The 17,883-nt window shown below is 35.5% G+C and overlaps 1 protein-coding gene across 7 annotated transcripts in view; it reads right to left on the bottom strand.

Moving 5' to 3' along the window:
* The window catches only part of RFX3 (regulatory factor X3), a 289,832-nt gene that overhangs the window by 106,933 nt on the left and 165,016 nt on the right, over positions 1–17,883 (bottom strand). For all 7 annotated transcript variants that reach the window (XM_067744268.1, XM_067744267.1, XM_067744270.1 and 4 more), the window contains one exon: positions 7,364–7,461. In XM_067744268.1, the coding sequence (XP_067600369.1) occupies positions 7,364–7,461 (98 nt within the window). The remainder of the gene's footprint in view (positions 1–7,363; positions 7,462–17,883) is intronic.

Genomic DNA, 17,883 nt, shown 5'->3' on the forward strand with positions numbered 1-17,883 from the left:
TTCTTGCCTCCTTTGCTATAGATTAGGTGACCATGGGTGTGTGGGTTTATCTCTGAACTTTCTATCCAAAATAAACAAATGGGACCTAATTAAACTTAAAAGCTTTTGCACAGCAAAGGAAACCATAAACAAAACAAAAGACAACCCTCAGAATGGAAGAAAATATTTGCAAACGAAGCAACCAACAAGGGACTAATCTCCAAAATATACAAACAGCTCATGAAACTCAGTATCAAAAAAACAAACAACCCAATCAAAAACTGGGCGGGCTTCCCTGGTCGCGCAGTGGTTGAGAGTCTGCCTGCCGATGCAAGGGACATGGGTTCGTGCCCATATGCCGCGGAGCGGCTGGGCCCGAGAGCCATGGCCGCTGAGCCTGCGCGTCCAGAGCCTGTGCTCTGCAACGGGAGAGGCCACAACAGTGAGAGGTCCGCATACCGCAAAAAAAGAAAAAATGGGCAAAAGATCTAAATAGACATTTCTCCAAAGAAGACATACAGATGGCTAAAAAGCACATGAAAAGATGCTCAACATCATTAATTACTAGGGAAATACAAATCAAAACTACAATGAGGTATCACCTCAGACGGGTCAGAATGGCCATCATCAAAAAAATCTACAAACAATAAATGCTGGAGAGGGTGTAGAGAAAAGAGAACCCTCCTACACTGCTGGTGGCAATGTAAACTGGTACAGCCACTGTGGAGAATGGTACTGAGGTTCCTTAAGAAACTAAAACTAGAGCTACCAAATGATCCAGCAATCCCACTCCTTGGCATATATCCAGAGAAAACCATAATTTGAAAAGATGTTCATTGCAGCACTATTTACAATAGCCAGGACATGGAAGCAATCTAAATGTCCATCGACAGAAGAATGGATAAAGAAGATGCAATACACATATGCAATGGAATGTTAGTCATAAAAAAGAACGAAATAATGCCATCTGCAGCAATGTGGATACACCTAGAGATTGTCATACTGAGTGAAGTCAGTCTAAGTCAGGCAGAGAAAGACAAATGTCATATGATATTACTTATATGTGGAATCTAAAAAAAGGGTACAAATAAAATTATCTACAAAACAGAAATAGAGTTACAGATGTAGAAAACAAACTTATGGTTACCAGGGAGTAAGGAGGGGAGGGATAAATTGGAAGACTGGGATTGACATATACACACTACTATATATAAAATAGGTAACGAATAAGGACCTACTATATATAGCACAGGGAACTCTACTCAATACTCTGTAATGGTCTATATGGAAAAAGAATCTAAAAAAGAGTGGATATATGTATATTTATAACTGATTCACTTTGCTGTACACCTGAAAATAACGTAACATTGTAAATCAACTATACTCCAATAAAAATTTAAAAAAATAAATATAATAAAATAAAACTGAATAACAACAAAAAATAAACCTAAAAAAAATATCCTTCCATTTTTGGAGATGAATGAAACAGGCTCTTCTCTAAATGTAGAGGACCTCAGTGCTCTTTTTTACACAAAATGGTAGTTCTCTCTCCAAGAGCTTTCTAAGTAATCAGCCATATACTTACTGAAATCCAAGCGGCAAGTGGATTCATTAACCAGATCCTACACCGATTTGAACGTATATATCAGTAGAAGCATAAAGAAAGTAGCCTCTTCATCTCAGTTACAGAAATACCATACAACCATTTCTTCTAAGTAGAGAACATTTAAATGATAATAATAAAGCATAATTTTACCTGCAAAATCCTAAAACTTACTATTTCACTGAAAGACAAAAGAGAAACTTGAAGAGTATCCCTATTAAGGTTTTTTATTAATTATTTAAAAAGCACATGGAAAGGATAATTGGATGGCTTCAGAAAACGCACTACTTATATGATTTTCAAATAAAGGTGAGTCCAATGGATTTTGAATAGATCTAGTCAATGTCAGTATATTAATCATGTATCATGTCCATCACATACCATGTGATGTTATTAAATATTATTCAGATAAGAGTTCTGTGGTCAGTTTTTAAAACATGACATTTCTTTCCTAGAGGATTTCTCAGAGCCTTTAAAAAAAACTAACAGAAATTTAGAGTCCGCAAAAGAAGTTCATGCAGTGTTTTCCTGCTTGTGAAATCACAGAACCTCTTAATGGGACATTTTATGAAACACAGTTTGGTAAATTCTCTATTGGGTTTGATGAGAAATCTGTAATTTAAACAGGAAGATTATGAGAATGCTTTCTACCAGTCAAGTCTTATTGCAATAGATACCCATTACAATGAACACCCTGACATTCTAAAACACTAATCATCTCTAAACAGCGGATAAGCTTCAAAGACCACTTGATATAAGAAAATCCTTTAAAATTAAAAAAGTTTTTTCAAAAAAGATTTCTTAATTTGGACAAGATATAGTATGATGTCTTTATTTCCACTTTGACTAATATGATAAAGGAATAAGTGGGGAAGTATGAGTCAAAAAAGGAGTGGAGGAAAGAAAAAAAATCATTATTTAAAAAAATTGATTTCTCGGCTACATCAAGAAATTTCAATTGAATTGTACTCTCTCTACGTGGTATGCACTGTTTTCCAGCTGTTTTAATTACAATCTACTAAATTATTAGATATCATAAATTGTAAGAATCCATAACAATGGACAAGACTATGATCCAGCCCAGTAAAAAATATTCTTGGGAAAACTATTGCAAGGAAATACACAAATGTGGGCTCCTACAGAAGCAATGATAAGCAGAAACAAGAGTTAGGTTACCTTCTCCCTTGAGTAAAAAGCTATTCTACTCCAACACACCACTATAAAGCAGTCTCAGTTGTTCTCTTGAAATACATCCTCACTCACTGACTCACACTGTTAAATCCTGTTATACTACCAGTAACGTCCATAGTCATAGAGAGAACCAGTAAATATTTCAGTATTGTCAAATTATAATGATTACACATTTTCATAAGTGATGACACATATCTGTGAGGGCTATCATCACCTCTTGAGTGAGACCCCTTGCATTATGGCTACTTGGCATGGGGCTACTGGTGACAGGAGCAACAGTGAACCAGTACTTACTAACCATGCACAGGCTGCAGGGCCATGTACTGGGTGCTTGAAAGTTCATGATAAAGATCGGCATCCCTATCTTCTGCGAGTTTCATTAGCAAAAAGCATTTATTATCACAAAGAAGTGGGAATCTCACTATGATCCAAGTCAGGGACCAAACACTAGTTGGCTATTAATTTAATATGGTGGAGCAGAAGAATATGAAATACTCTCTCCTAACACACATGGAAGTGTATCAAATAAAAAGAGGGAGTATAAAGACTTTAAAATGAACTTTAGAGACAAAAATTGTACATAGTTAAATGTCAGCACTACAAAATTACAGAAAGATTGGAATAGCTTAAGCTGAAAATTTTTTTTAGTTATATTTGAAGAAAGATGTTCATAGTCCTCTAGCTACTAAAATTTTGAGTGTAATTCATGGCAACACAATGTTTCTTTAGTAAATATGAAAATGGTGCTACAGAATCTTTAGTCAAAAGTTGTACTGAAATTGAAATTGTAATGAAAGGTTTTTAAAGACGCATCTTCTCTATCTTGACCAACGGCGCACATTTGTGACATAATTAGCTGGAGTTGAGGATGCAGTCTGGGCCCACACAGACTGGATCAAAACTAATTGGACTTTGTGGCAAATGAACTCATGACCTAGACCTCATTAGTCATGATCTAACCAACTGACTTCACGGGCCATAGAAAATTCATGTTGGCATGAGATGTTTACTTTGAATTATTTCTGCACTTAAATGGGGCCTATAATTTTAAAGAGCCAACTTTAGAGATGCTGATTTTCTAAGGTTTTGTGAATGAATGAACTCACCAATCTCACATTTACCTATGATATGGAAGACCCTAATGTCAGCGGTTGGGTAGTTTTAAAAGGCACAAGGCAATATGCAGAAGTCAGAACCATAAATAGGAGAGGAAAATATTTTTTAAAAAACCTAGAGCACATAATTGTACGGTGATAACTAATGTTTATTGAGTGTTTACAATTTCTCAGAAGCTACACAAAATACCTTTGATAAGCTATCTCCATATTTCATAAATGAAGAAAGTGAAGCAGGCTGTGTGTCTTTCACAAAGTCTCACATTAGTAATCACTCTCTTCTACCTTGGGTCAATGATAAATGACCGTGATAGATACTACGGAGTCAACTCTCTCAACACCCATGCCAACTATCCTTTTCCCTTGCTGCCATCTACCATATAGACATGAAAGCTACAAACCTGCATTCCTAGATTCTTCTGCAGCTAGCTACTACTTTTTTTTTTTAATTAATTATTTTTGGCTGCATTGGGTCTTTGTTGCTGCGCGCAGGCTTTCTCTAGCTGCGGTGAGCGGGGGCTACTCTTCGTTGTGGTGCGCGGGCTTCTTATTGCTGTGGCTTTTCTTGTTGTGGAGCATGGGCTCTAGGTGCTCGGGCTTCAGTAGTTGCAGCACACGTGGGCTCAGTAGTTGTGGCGCACAGGCTTAGTTACTCTGCGACATGTGGGATCTTCCTGGACCAGGGCTCAAACCTGTGTCCCCTGCATTGGCAGGAGGATTCTTAACCACTGTGCCACCACAGAAGTCCCCTAACTACTACTTTGTTACACAGTTATGGCCAATGAGATATAAGCAAAATGGACCTGGGAGTTTCTGGGAAAGCGTGTGTGTGCGTGTGTGTGTGTGTGTGCGTGTGTGTGTACATATATATATATGTACGTATATAACATATATGACATATCCTCTTCTTCCACCTTCCCTCTTCTTGCTGTCTGGAATACAGATGTGATGGCTGTAACCAAAGCAAATTTACTACTGTACCAGCAAATCTTGGCCCTGATATCCTTGAGCTGCTAAACTAATGTCAGCCACAGACTAAGAGGAAGTACAATTGTAGATGTTTCTACAGGCTCATTTCCTGTCATCTTTGGGTAGCTTAGCACTAAGCTGGCTCAGCTGGTCTAAGTTAATCCTAATGGAAGAACAGGCTGATGGAACTGAGCTTCAGAGGCAACCCACTCCTCCCTAGATAAGAAAGCCATTTTTTTTCTACTATATAACCAGTTAATGTCTACTGCCCTGATCCCTAGAAATATGTAGCACTCTGTGAGGCCAGAGATCTTCTACTGGAGCAATTTCCATGGTACAATCCAGTCTAACTAGAGGGATGTGATTTATGCCAGCTTGTAAGATTTTCTCCACTAAGGTTTATTTTATATCTGCACCACATGGTGTCAGTTATTTGCACAATATGCTACCTCTGGATTTCTTACTACCTGACAAAAATCAAAGTCCTAATTTGTTTAAACCTCTTTTTGTCAGATTTTCTTGGTTTCTTAGCTGACAGAATGCTGTAATAAATGTAAGATAAAATGTTATGGAATGGCAGAATGATAAATTAGCCCTCCAGTGGGGTCTGGTAAGGCTTTACCTAGGATATCTTTGAACTAGGAGAACACACTAGGTAGGAAATGGTACCTTCCTGAACAAAGTTAGAGTATATAATGACCTTACTCTGAGGTAGTTGTGACAGATCTACCACAGGCAAGGATGAAATGACAATACAATTCAGTGACCTCTAGCAGTGTCTAGAAACCCATTTATTTTCCCTGATAGCATAAAGGACCAAGTGGCAGGCATCCCTATTTTTTTTCGGGATAAATGCCAACAGGAGTTTGGATTTATGGTAGAGATTCCAAAAGCAGGCTCCAGGATGCCCTGGCCTTACACAACAAAGAGGTAAAAAAATATTCAGTGTGTCTAAAATATGTAAAGTATTATAGATTCACTAGAGTAACAGAAATGTATTGACCCTTTATTATGTGTCAATCACCTAAATAGATGTAAATACAATAACAAAATGACAACAGTTCCCATTCAGGGAGAGTTCTTCTTAGTGTGATAAATATCAATAAGCGTTCATAGCACCATGCGGAAGTGGAAGTCTGGGTACAGTGCTGTCTTTATCGTACAGGGGACAAATAAGTTAACTGCAGAGGAGAGCCAGGGTCCACGTCTCAAGGGAGGGGGTGATGTGTTAGTCTATAAAGATATCGCTATACTGGGGGTAGTGGTTTTGGAAGGAAAGAGAAAAGGCAGAGAATGATATTCCAGCAGAGAAAACAAACCACAGGTCCAAAAATACAGAGGTGTGAAAGGAGAGTACTTGGGGAAACAAGCACAAAGTTGGTTGTTCCTAGAACAGGTGGAAGATGAAGCTAGAGAGGTAGGAAGGGGGAGAATGCCAAGGTGGAGAGTTTCGCTTTATTTTATAGGTAATGGAGATTTAGAGGCAGTGGTGATTTAGGCAGATTCAGTGACCAAAAGCAATGAGAAAAGAGAGACAGTCAAGATCAATGAAGAGTTTTCAGTTTTGTATCATCTACTGTATACCAGGCCCTGTGCTAGTTGCTTTACATACATAGCCTTAAATCCTCAGAACAATCCAGAAAGAGTAAGGCAATTACCCTCCCACTTCCCAGGAAAGAGTAAAAAAAGCTCAGAATAGTTAAGTACTTTGACCATGATTATAAAACTAATAGATAGTTAAACCAGGATTTTAAGTTGTTTAGTTATAATAATAGGTAACAATAAATGCATTTTCTACATACCATACACTCTTCTGGTGTTAGATTTATTGCAGTGGAACAAAAACAACATCAACAAAAAACGGACAAAAATCCCTGCCCTCATAGAGTTACAGGTTGGTGTCATGGGAATCTATGAAATCACCCAAGGAGTAGGTGCAGTAAGAATAAAGAAAGCAGAGGTTATCAACCTAGGGCACACAGAAGAGTCAATGAGAGAATTTGAATTCATTTTAGAACTTAGAGATCCAACAGATTGCAAACAAAAATCTGTGGTAAATGAAAACAAACCTGGTGACTTATAATAGTTATTAGTCCCTTTATTTATAATAACATCCTGAATCTTAACCCAAAGTGTCTGAAAAACTCAAATGAAATAAATGTACAAATTGACATTACTGTTGATGCAAAGGAGATGGGTTGGGAGTTTTAGGGGGACGAGAAGTTCAGACAGGAAAATAAGATTTATTGAGTACCAGGCACTTTTACGTAAAGTAAGTACCTATTTAATAAATGCAAAAAACCCTCCTAATATAGTAATTTTATATTAGTTTACAGAAAACACGTACACAAAAATTCACCTTATTGGTGAATATTGTTCTTAGCAAACATACATCGGCTTAAGCTCAAACATCAATTTGGGACAAGTAGAAGGTGTCAGAAAGTACCTTACTTTTCTCTAACCGAGGTAGCGGGAGAATGAATACAACTCCCATACATAAACTTACATTGCTCCATTGGTATAGACAGTGTCGCTTCCTTCCACGTACTGCACCTGAGCTGGATAGACATGCTGTACCTGCTGCACAGTCTGTACCTGCTGCACCTGGAAAGCAAATATTAGGACTTTGGTGAGGGGCAGATACAATAGAATGAATATACAGCATTAGATTTACCTCAAAGATTTCTCTAGGGTGTTGATAAACATGAGAATGTTTTATGATGAAAACTGTTAGGTTCATGCTAATTTCAAGGTAAGTGCATGTTGAGTCCAAATCAACTGTAGCATTTATGCAAATAAATTCTGTAACATTCTTGCAGGTATATATGTACATACACACTTAAAGTGTTTAGGGTGAAATTCTGAAAGCTCCGCACTTATTTTGATGATTTATGAAATTCTCTTCACCTGGCTTGTGAATGCTACATGTATTTTTAAATTATGAAATTCACAATGGAAAAGTTCAAACACTTATACATAGAAAAAATACTATAATAAACCCCATGTAATCATCATCCAAGATAAATAAATGTCACTAGACCTTCCCCTTTAGCCCCTCACAGGATTACTTAAAAGTAAGTACAGAACTTGCATCATTTCACTGGTAATATTTCACTTTTTTCCTAAGAGAAAAGAGCTACTTTTAACACGAACACAATACTAACATCAGAAATAAAACATTAACAATTCCTTAATATCATATAAACCCCAGTGATTGTTCAAATTTCTCTAATTATTCCAATGTCTTCTTAGAGTTGGCTTGTTCAAATCAGATCCAAACAAGGTCTACATGTTACATCCAGTTGATATTTCCTATCTTTCTCTTTTAATCTCTAACAGTTTCCCATCCTTTTTATATCTTGACTATTAGTTATTGAAAAAACTGGATCATTTATCTAGTAGAATTTCTAGAATGCTAAATTTGGCTGATGGCATCCCTGAGATGTCATTTAATAAATTCCTCTATCTTCGTATTTCCTATAAATGAGTAGTTACACCAAGGGCCTTGAATAGATTCAATTTTTAAAAAGCTGTGTACTTCTTATTGCATCATATAGGTTGCCATAGAACAGCTGGTTGTCTCTCATTCTGCAATATTATTTGATCGGGGGTTCAGGTGTTGTCAGTTGGATACACTGATTATAATGTTTCCTATCCATGTTTTACCTGAGGATATCACTAGTCATTGATGATCATTTTTTAGAGGGATTATTTCAATTAATAAAAGGCTGCAATCTTATGGTAATCTGATTCTGTTATGTCCTCTTCATTTATTAGTAGAATTCTATAAAGGAATTCCTCTTACTCGTATTTGCTTACTCTGAAATAAGGTTTGTACAGGAAGAACAGGATAAATGCATGATTCATTATTTATCAGTACTCAGAATAATGATTTTTCCCCCTAGCTCCCTCCCCAAGGTGACCAATGTTGCTTTTAGTTTGATTTTGCTTGTATCCTTATGATTTTTAACTTTTGAACATACTGTATTTGATTTTTTTAAACACAGCAGTCTTTTTTCCCCTAAAATTGTCCCATCTTTGACCAGTGATAGTCCCTTCAAACTGTATCCTGTGTCTTTTGACATGACTACAGTAATCTTTCTCTAACTCCCATGCTTTCTGTTATGATAAGATGGACGAGACCTACCTCTTGTATTTCCTGTCCTAGATCTGAAATCAACTATTTCTTTAAAAACCCCTGGGTCTTATTATTTAGGAGTAATATAAATATGCAAAAACTGTTCAGGAAAGCAACAGGCAAACTATTTGACATCTTTGTGATTTCTTCTACAGAAGCATTCACCATCTGAAGAGTTGCTGTACAATATTATTTTTAAAAATACAGTTTATAAGAGCAAGAAGTTAGAAGGAAAAGCCTTAATGACTGTGAAAAGCAGAGTAATTAAATAAATATAGGAGACCATTCTGTAGAATACATGGTTGATGTTAAAAGATTAAGTAAGACTGATACATACTTTAATAGCAAGATCTCTAAAACATATTCTAAGTGAAAAAGTATGTTGCTGAAAAATACCTACAGTGTAATTTGATTTATGTATATATCTGCATACATGGGCACACGTGCATACAAATGTACTTAAATATATAAAGGAAAATAGAAGGAGGCACACCAAACTTCTAAAAATGGTTACTTTGCTGAGCGACATTAAATGAGATGGAAGAGGGCTTCCCTGGTGGTGCAGTGGTTAAGAATCCACCTGCCAATGCAGGGGACACGGGTTCAATCCCTGGTCTGGGAAGATCCCACATGCCGCGGAGCAACTAAGCCCATATGCCACGACTACTGAGCCTGTGCTCTAGAGCCCACCAGCCACAACTACTGAGCCCGTGTGCCTAGAGCCCGTGCTCCGCAACAAGAGAAGCCACCACAATGAGAAGCCCGCGCACCACAACGAAGAGTAGCCCCCAATCTCTGTGGCTAGAGAAAGCCCTCCCACAGCAATGAAGACCCAACAGAGCCAAAAATAAAAACAAATAAATAAATAAATTTATTTTAAAAAAATGAGATGGAAGAGATGATGTGACTAATATCCTTTATGAATTCATATCTTGTATCTATTATATCAAATATATAACTCGATATATGGAAGGATTTCCACTTCTGGCCATGATGGAGTAAATACTACTGGAAATGCCCTCCCCCCCAACTAAACAAGTAGATAAGTAGACAAAATGTGTAAAACAATGTTTTCAGTCATTCAACAAAATGTATCGTAAGATTGTGTTCCTTAAAAGAAGGAAAAAAAGTAATGTGAACCCTATAATGATCTTAGCTTTTGACCTGGATGTAATCAGAGTGCAGAGCAAGAATGGAGAAACGAAGCAGAGCATCATGATCTCACTGAGGTGAGGAGACAGATACTGAATTTGGGAAAGCTGAGTCACCTGAAGTTTGGCGGCAGTATCAGAAAGGAACTTAAGCAGAGAAATAGATCCAGAAATGTTCACAGAGATCCCCTTGAGTCTGATGTTGAATACAAGCTGCACGTGTGTAGGGGGGCAGAGATGCTCAAATTCTGACCATCCACAGTGACATGACCTTATTGAACACCTAGGGCATTCTGTAGAAACACCAGAAGGGCAGAGCGAGCCTTAGCAGAAGGGCTAAATTAGGTCTAGAATAAAGACTACTTTAGGTCCATCCTAACAAATCTGAAAGAAAAGCCTTGATAATATCCACAAGTAACTGCCTATACAGAACTACATTTAACACTTTTAAAGGAAGACATCAAAATCCAGACATATAAAACCATAAGAACCATAATGTCCAGCATTCAAAAAAAATTATTAGACACATGAAGAAGCAGAAAAATGTGATATATAACCAGGAAGAAAATCAATCAATAGAAACAAATCTAGAAATGGAAGATATGAAATGGCAGACAGAGACATTAAAACAGCTGTTCTAAATAGACTTAAGATTTAAAGGAAAACACAAACATGATGAGAAAAAAAGAAGCTATAACGAACCAAGTCAAATTTGTAGAGTTGAAAAATACAGTATCTGAAATGAAAAATTTGCTGAATGGAATTGAGAGCAGATTACATAATGCAGAAGAAAAGACAAGTCAAGTTGAAAACCTAGCAGTAAGAACTATCTCAAGAACAGAGAAAAAAAAGGAAATAATGAAGAATAGAGAACCAAGGAACTATGGAACAATATCAAGTAGTCTAAAACAGTATAACTATAGTCCCAGAAGAAGAAGAAGAACAGAAAATATATTTGAAGAAAAAGTGGTAGAAACATCCAAATTTTATTAAAACTATAAACATTGTAAGAAGCTTAACATATGCCAATGTATAGAAAAAGAAAACCAAGCCAAAGTGCATCATAATTAGAGTGCTAAAAACCCGTATTAAGGAGAAAAATTTTTAAGCAAGACAGAAAACAGACGCATTATGTACAACGCAACAGGTATCAGAATGATTGAAAACTTCCCAGTCAAAAATAATGCAAGCCTAAGACAATCAAACAACGTATTTAAAGCAGTGAGAGGAAAATTTCAATCAAGAATCCTACAACCAGTGAAATATCTTCAAAAATGAAGAGGAAATCCTTTCTCAGACAAAAACTGAGAGAATTCATCCTGCTCTAGCAGATGTCCAGTGAAGGTAGCCACAAAGGAAGCCCTTTGGACTGAAGAAAAATAATACCAGATGGAAAACTGGACCTATACAAAGAAATGAGGAGCACTAGAAATGGTAACTTCGTAGGTAAAGGGTTTTTTGTTTGTTTTCTCATCTTTTAATTTCTATAAAAGATAACTGCCTATGTAAAGCAAAAATAGCAATATGTGTATACCAGGGTTTACTTACCACATATGTAGAAATGAAATGTATGTATGACAAAAATAGCACAAAAGAGAGGAGAGGGAAATGAAAACACACTTTTGTAAATTCTTATATGTTAAGTAGTGTAGTATTACTTGAACACAGGCTGTGATCAATTAAAGATATAAACACCATATTAAAAAATAGGATAGTCAATAGAGGAGATAAAATGCAATACTAGAAAACACTCAGTATATCCAATAGAAGGCAGAAATAGAGGAAATAAAAGAAGAACAAATGGAACAAACAGAAAATAACAAGAAGCTAGAATTAAATGCAACCATATCTATAATTATACTCAGTTTAAATCTTGACTGTCATAATGGGTAAAAATGTAAACCCTAACTATATACTCTCCACCAGAACACATTTTAAATATACAAAGACAGGTTAAAAATAAAAGGATATAAAAAGACAGGCTTTTGCAAACACCAATCACAAGAAAGACTGGTTATATTAGTATCAGTCAAAGTAGACTTCAAGACAACCGATATTACCAAAGATAAAGAGGGAAATTTCATCAAGAAAATTGTCAAGAATAAATAATATATCTTATATGTCTTTGCATCTAAGAACAGTTTCAAAATAACATGAAGCAAAAACGGAAAGAATCAAATGTCCTTAATTGGTTTCCTTCATGGGGGCCAATATGGTGTGGTGGCATATTCAGTTGATTTGGAAACAGGAGAACTGATTTTAAGTCTTTATGCTGACACTTGCTGTTTATATATTGGGATAGTCAATTCACTTCTTTAAGTAATAATTTCTTTGTGTGTAAAATAAAAATTGTATCCACTCTATCATAAAGAATTTTTGTGAGAATCCAAAACTATTAAACATAAATACAAAGCATGGCATAGGCATATATGATAATTATAATACATCTTGAATAATGAGAGACATTCTTAAATACTTCAAAATATGAATCTTGTCTTCTACATCTGTGTAATTTTCATCTTTACATCCCACTTGGCTTCAGCCATAAATATGCACAATAAATGTTCATCAAGGGTTCCTTCAAATCATGAGATTCTGTAATTAAAGTAGAAATGAAACTCAGAAAGTGTCAAGAATCTTGGAAAAGAATTCTGGATAGATGCTGGCTAACTCATCTAGGACATCAATATATAAATATGTCTCTTGATTACACTGAGACTTTACAGTACAGCATAAAAATAGGGCAAAATTCTTTGCATTATCTACCAAGTTAAGGAACTGATGAAGTAAACAGAAGACCTATTTACTTAAATAGAAACTAGAAAAACACTAAAAATACTGAATTATAGCATATTTTGGAGGTAACACTATTTTCATTATTATCCAGTAAGTATGGTTTGTCGACTAATCATTAGAAACTGGGCCAAAGGGGCCTTTGAAAGAATTCAGTGATGAGAGATGGAATTGCCTGTAATTTGAGAAAGTATTCTTTCAAGGGTATAATGATAGCGAAGGAAGTAAAAGAGGGGTAAAAAAGAAAGGAGAAAGGAAAAATAACTACCTTATGTACACATGTATCATTTCAACAATTAAAAGTTAAAGTCCTTCAGTCTTTTATTTAGATTTTAGTTGAGGGTTATTTGATTTTCTTTCCTTTGTGGGGGGGAGGGGACAGTAGGGCTCTATTATTAGTAAACGTACATTGGAGAGCCACAGAAATGCTCCTTTCTACCTCAAATTAAAATTATTCGGATCCAGGAAGAGAGCTATGTATACAGAGTAACTTTATTGAGACTTACAAATCCAGTCACAGGATGGAAGTGCACACATCGAGCATTTTTTATATTGTGATATATTCTCAAAGACCCAACATAGTGTAAACACACTATATTTATTGCTCAATATTAAATAATGCCCTGCACCTAGCAAAGGAAATGCCCAGTGAATATTTGTGAAGTTTATAGTATCTTCTAAATGTGGATGTGTATTCATTAAGAAGCAAAACCAAAAACAAAAACGAAGGAATGCTTATTATTCCAAACTGAACTGATGTGATTACTTTTAATGGCCTTTAATGCATCATTAAAGACCAAAGGTAAAAATTTAAAAGGAAGTTGCATGCTATTTTCTCTTTCCTAAAATAATTAACTGTGGTTCAAATTTGTTCAAATATTATTCTATACTGTCCTTATGTTAAATATTAAGTTCTATTCAAATATTTACTAAATAGTTATCTATAAAAAGTTTATTTTTTATTTGATTTGCCATGCTGCAGTGCAGGAACTGCTCAGGTTAGCAATGCTGAAAGATATGGGGAAACTAGCATCCTGTAGGCATGTCATTACTATTCCCAATAACTGTATTTTCCATCCATCTTTGTGAAATCTATAAACTGTCACATTTTACTGCTTACCCTATCCAAGTCCTCAGGGGAAAGGAAGGAGATGATTAAATAAACTCTATAGGAAATTAATTTTCTCTTAATTTCATTGTCTTTCCCAGGATAAATTCTCAGAAGTGTTTCCTAAGAGAATGAACAAATATTTTTCACCACTTGAATTTTAATAAACAACAAAGTGGTGAAAATATGAACTGAAAAGAGATGGACAAAGGTGGAATTAACAGAAATAATCAACAATTTCTACAATTAACTGTTTATTTAATAAAAATGACCTTGGGCTAATTTCTAAAAGGCTACCTAGTACATATCAGAATGTTGGCGGTAATGAAGTCAAACCATAACAACATTCTGTACAAGAAATTTATCCATTCTCTGGCATCTGAAGGAAAAAAAATATCCCCCAGTATAAATATATGCAACAATGTATTTACATTCATACACTAGATGAATTAAGCAACTTAACACTATCTTACTAATACATATTTAAATGGAAGCACCTCTTATTACTATTCAAATGTAGTATTACAAATGCATTTGCTTATTTTTGTGAATTTTTATAATTCTTATTATTTATAAAAAGGAGTGAATACCAAAACAAACTGAGTACCACAGGAAAATGTGCTAGTTCAACAGAATCAGTTAGTAGATTTTCAGGACAAATTTATACAATATGTTGTTTTGGATGTGCTTCAAGAAAAATAAAATGAATCACACTTCAAAACAGAAATCCTTTTCAATAGTAAATGAAATCATTTATAATTGTTAAGCTTATTAGTCAGCTAAGAACAATACTAATCTCTTTGTAAAAGTGTCTTTATTATGTCAAGATCTTCATTGCCTTTCTTGTATAAAAGCATTCCTTACACACGTGATTGGCACAAAACATTTCAAACCTTAGTACTGAGAACTGTCAAAAACTGCATTAAGATAACTTTAATAGACTCACAAGAGATATGAAAGAGCTCTTAGCAGATTAAAAACATGGGATATTAGAACAGCTATGTTAGAGGCTGCTATGGGACTGACCAAAAGTGAAGCAGAAGGAAAAGGATCTACACTGGAACAGCTATTAATAAAAGGGCAGGGGGGAAGTAAGACATCCAGGGTAGCAGCAGAGAGTTAATTAGAAAAGCCACCTTGTGAGAAAAGAGAAGGAACGGAACTAATTCAATATTTCTGGACCAGTAAAACTGTAGGGAATTGAAGGGATTGAGGAAAGATAAGTCAAAAAGTTCAATGAGTACAGTGTGAGTACGCGTTGCTAGAAGAAAAGATGCAACAAAAGAAAAGAGCATAAGGGGAAAACTAATTTCCTTTACAGGCACGGTTATGGGAACAGAAATCAAAAACCTAAAGCCCAAAGCGAGAGAGAGGCATGGACATATATACACTACCAAACGTAAGGTAGATACCTAGTGGGAAGCAGCCGCATAGCACAGGGAGATCAGCTCGGTGCTTTGTGACCACCTAGAGGGGTGGGATACGGAGGGTGGGAGGGAGGGAGACGCAAGAGATATGGGAACATATGTATACGTATAACTGATTCACTTTGTTATAAAGCAGAAACTAACACACCACTGTAAAGCAATTATACCCCAATAAAGATGTTAAAAAAAAAAAAAAGGCAAGCCTATTCCTAGTATATTCTGGATGATTAAAGCAAGAAAGTATTTAAAAAAAAAAAACAAACAACACCTAAAGCCATTTTTGTAGTCTTGGTTAAAAGTAAAGTAAATTATACATTACAATACTTTTTAATAAATCTTGCCAACAAAGAATCCTACAAATATTTTGAACGCTGAAAGTTATTTGCAGGTACCGGATGTTTATACATTATGATCACAAGATCACAGGGAACAAAGAGCATGGTTAAGTGACAGGACAGGTTAGAAAAAAATGTTACTTAAAGTCTCTCCTTGTGTTTGCTGAGAAAGAACAAGACGTTTCCCTAGATCTTTAATGTTAATTTACAAAGTTCTTCCTGGGATATGCAGTGATAACTACAAAATTCCTGTTTAATCTTCTAAGACTGGTAGCCCTCCACTTCAAAGAATGTGATGAATGTGAACTGTTGGAAAACAGGATATTGTTCATTGAAATGACAGAGTTCATTTTATGTAAAAGAGGCATTTGTTCATTTACATTGTAAATTCACTCACTGTCCCTGTGTTAGCTAACTCTCTCACTTATAAACTATGTAGCTCTCCCATTATTTTTTTTCAGAAACACTCAGATTTTTGGATATGCTTTTCTCATAGTAGACTTTATATAAATAAATGATGCTTCTAGCACATTCAAATCCAACAAACATCACAAACTCTGCTTCTTCAACAGGGCCAGAGGTAAGCATGAAATGTATAGGAATTATTTACTAAAACTATGTGATTGCTATAGGCAACTAGAAGTTATTATGAAAGTGTAAACATTACTGCTACACTTGGACTTCAAGTAGAGTCATATGAAGGCTAATAATGTAGTGATTAAGGTCCTGGCTCATTTTCTTGCACTTCTGACCATATGAAAATGAGGGAATCAATTGGGAGTGAATGAGTTCAATAAATCATCCCTACCTGCCTACCATCTATCTCCCAAAAAATACCTGATTAACATCAAAGAGCAGGAGCTAACTGGAAAAGGTGAAGCAAGTTTCCAAAGGCAAGAGGGGAAGTGTTTTTGGTAGCAGGGATGTGACTCAGAATAGATTTAGTTTATAAGGATTTCTCAATGACAAATTTGATAGATATTACATAAAATATATATAAAGCCATTTTCGTGAGTCAAAAAGAACAAAGTTACAACTACTTCCTACAAGTGAGGGACATTTTTTGTCATGATTATAACACTGTCTTAAACATTATTCCCCTTGGGGTCCAGCAGGACAGACCAATACTAAGATTCTACTAAACTAAGTAATAATTTCTGGGGGAAGAAATTTACTAAACAACACTCCGGTTACCAGAAAGAGCAAATGAGCTCAGTATTCCAATCTTGCTGCGGTATTAGGACAAGTCTTTAGAATAGGAGGCTTCTCTAGTCTCTCTAGTAATAAATCAAACTATAGAAACTTAAAATATCAATAAATGTAAGCAGCACATCAGAAGATCTAGCTATGCATAAAATACATTTTGCAACTCTAGACTGACCATCAGAGTATGCACTTTAAATGTCTTCCCTGGTGAGAAGGCATAGATGCAGATTCATACGTGCTCCCAGTGTCTATGGTAATGAAGCATATTTGCAAGAGAGATGCTGACTCCCTTGGGGTGGAGTACACGGAACTAAGAGAATGAATTATTAAACTTATGTGTTGGTAGTCAAAGCACTGTAACTTAAAATAACAGAATTCCTTAGTTATATACTATTGTTAAACTACTACTAAAACTATTATTAATAGTGATATACAATATTATTTCATTTGTTCCTCACAAAAATTCTGAGATGAATTAAAGATGGTAGGCATTTTTGCCCCCATTTTATAAACAGTGACATAAGTACAAAGACATAGTGACAACCCAAAGACATGGTAAGTGACAGGTAGCAATGATGCTAGGTATTCTGAATCCAATCCTAGAATTCTTCCTATAATACCAGTGTTTCCCCAAGTGTGGGATTAATGACACTGGTGATACACAGGCAAGAGAGTAAATAACTATGAACCATATCCTAAGAATTTGTTCCATTTTCAATTATTTTTAAAGCATTCTGATAGGTCAAGGAGAAGGTCTCAATCTTTACCACCTCTGAAGCTAACAATCTCACTTTTTAAAGGAAAGTAGGCCCCAGTGTTGGGTGTTGTCAAGCAAAAGCAGTTAGCCAAATCACGTAATATTATTTCA

The sequence above is a fragment of the Pseudorca crassidens genome, chromosome 7 (genome assembly GCF_039906515.1).
Source record: "Pseudorca crassidens isolate mPseCra1 chromosome 7, mPseCra1.hap1, whole genome shotgun sequence".
Taxonomy (NCBI): domain Eukaryota; kingdom Metazoa; phylum Chordata; class Mammalia; order Artiodactyla; family Delphinidae; genus Pseudorca; species Pseudorca crassidens.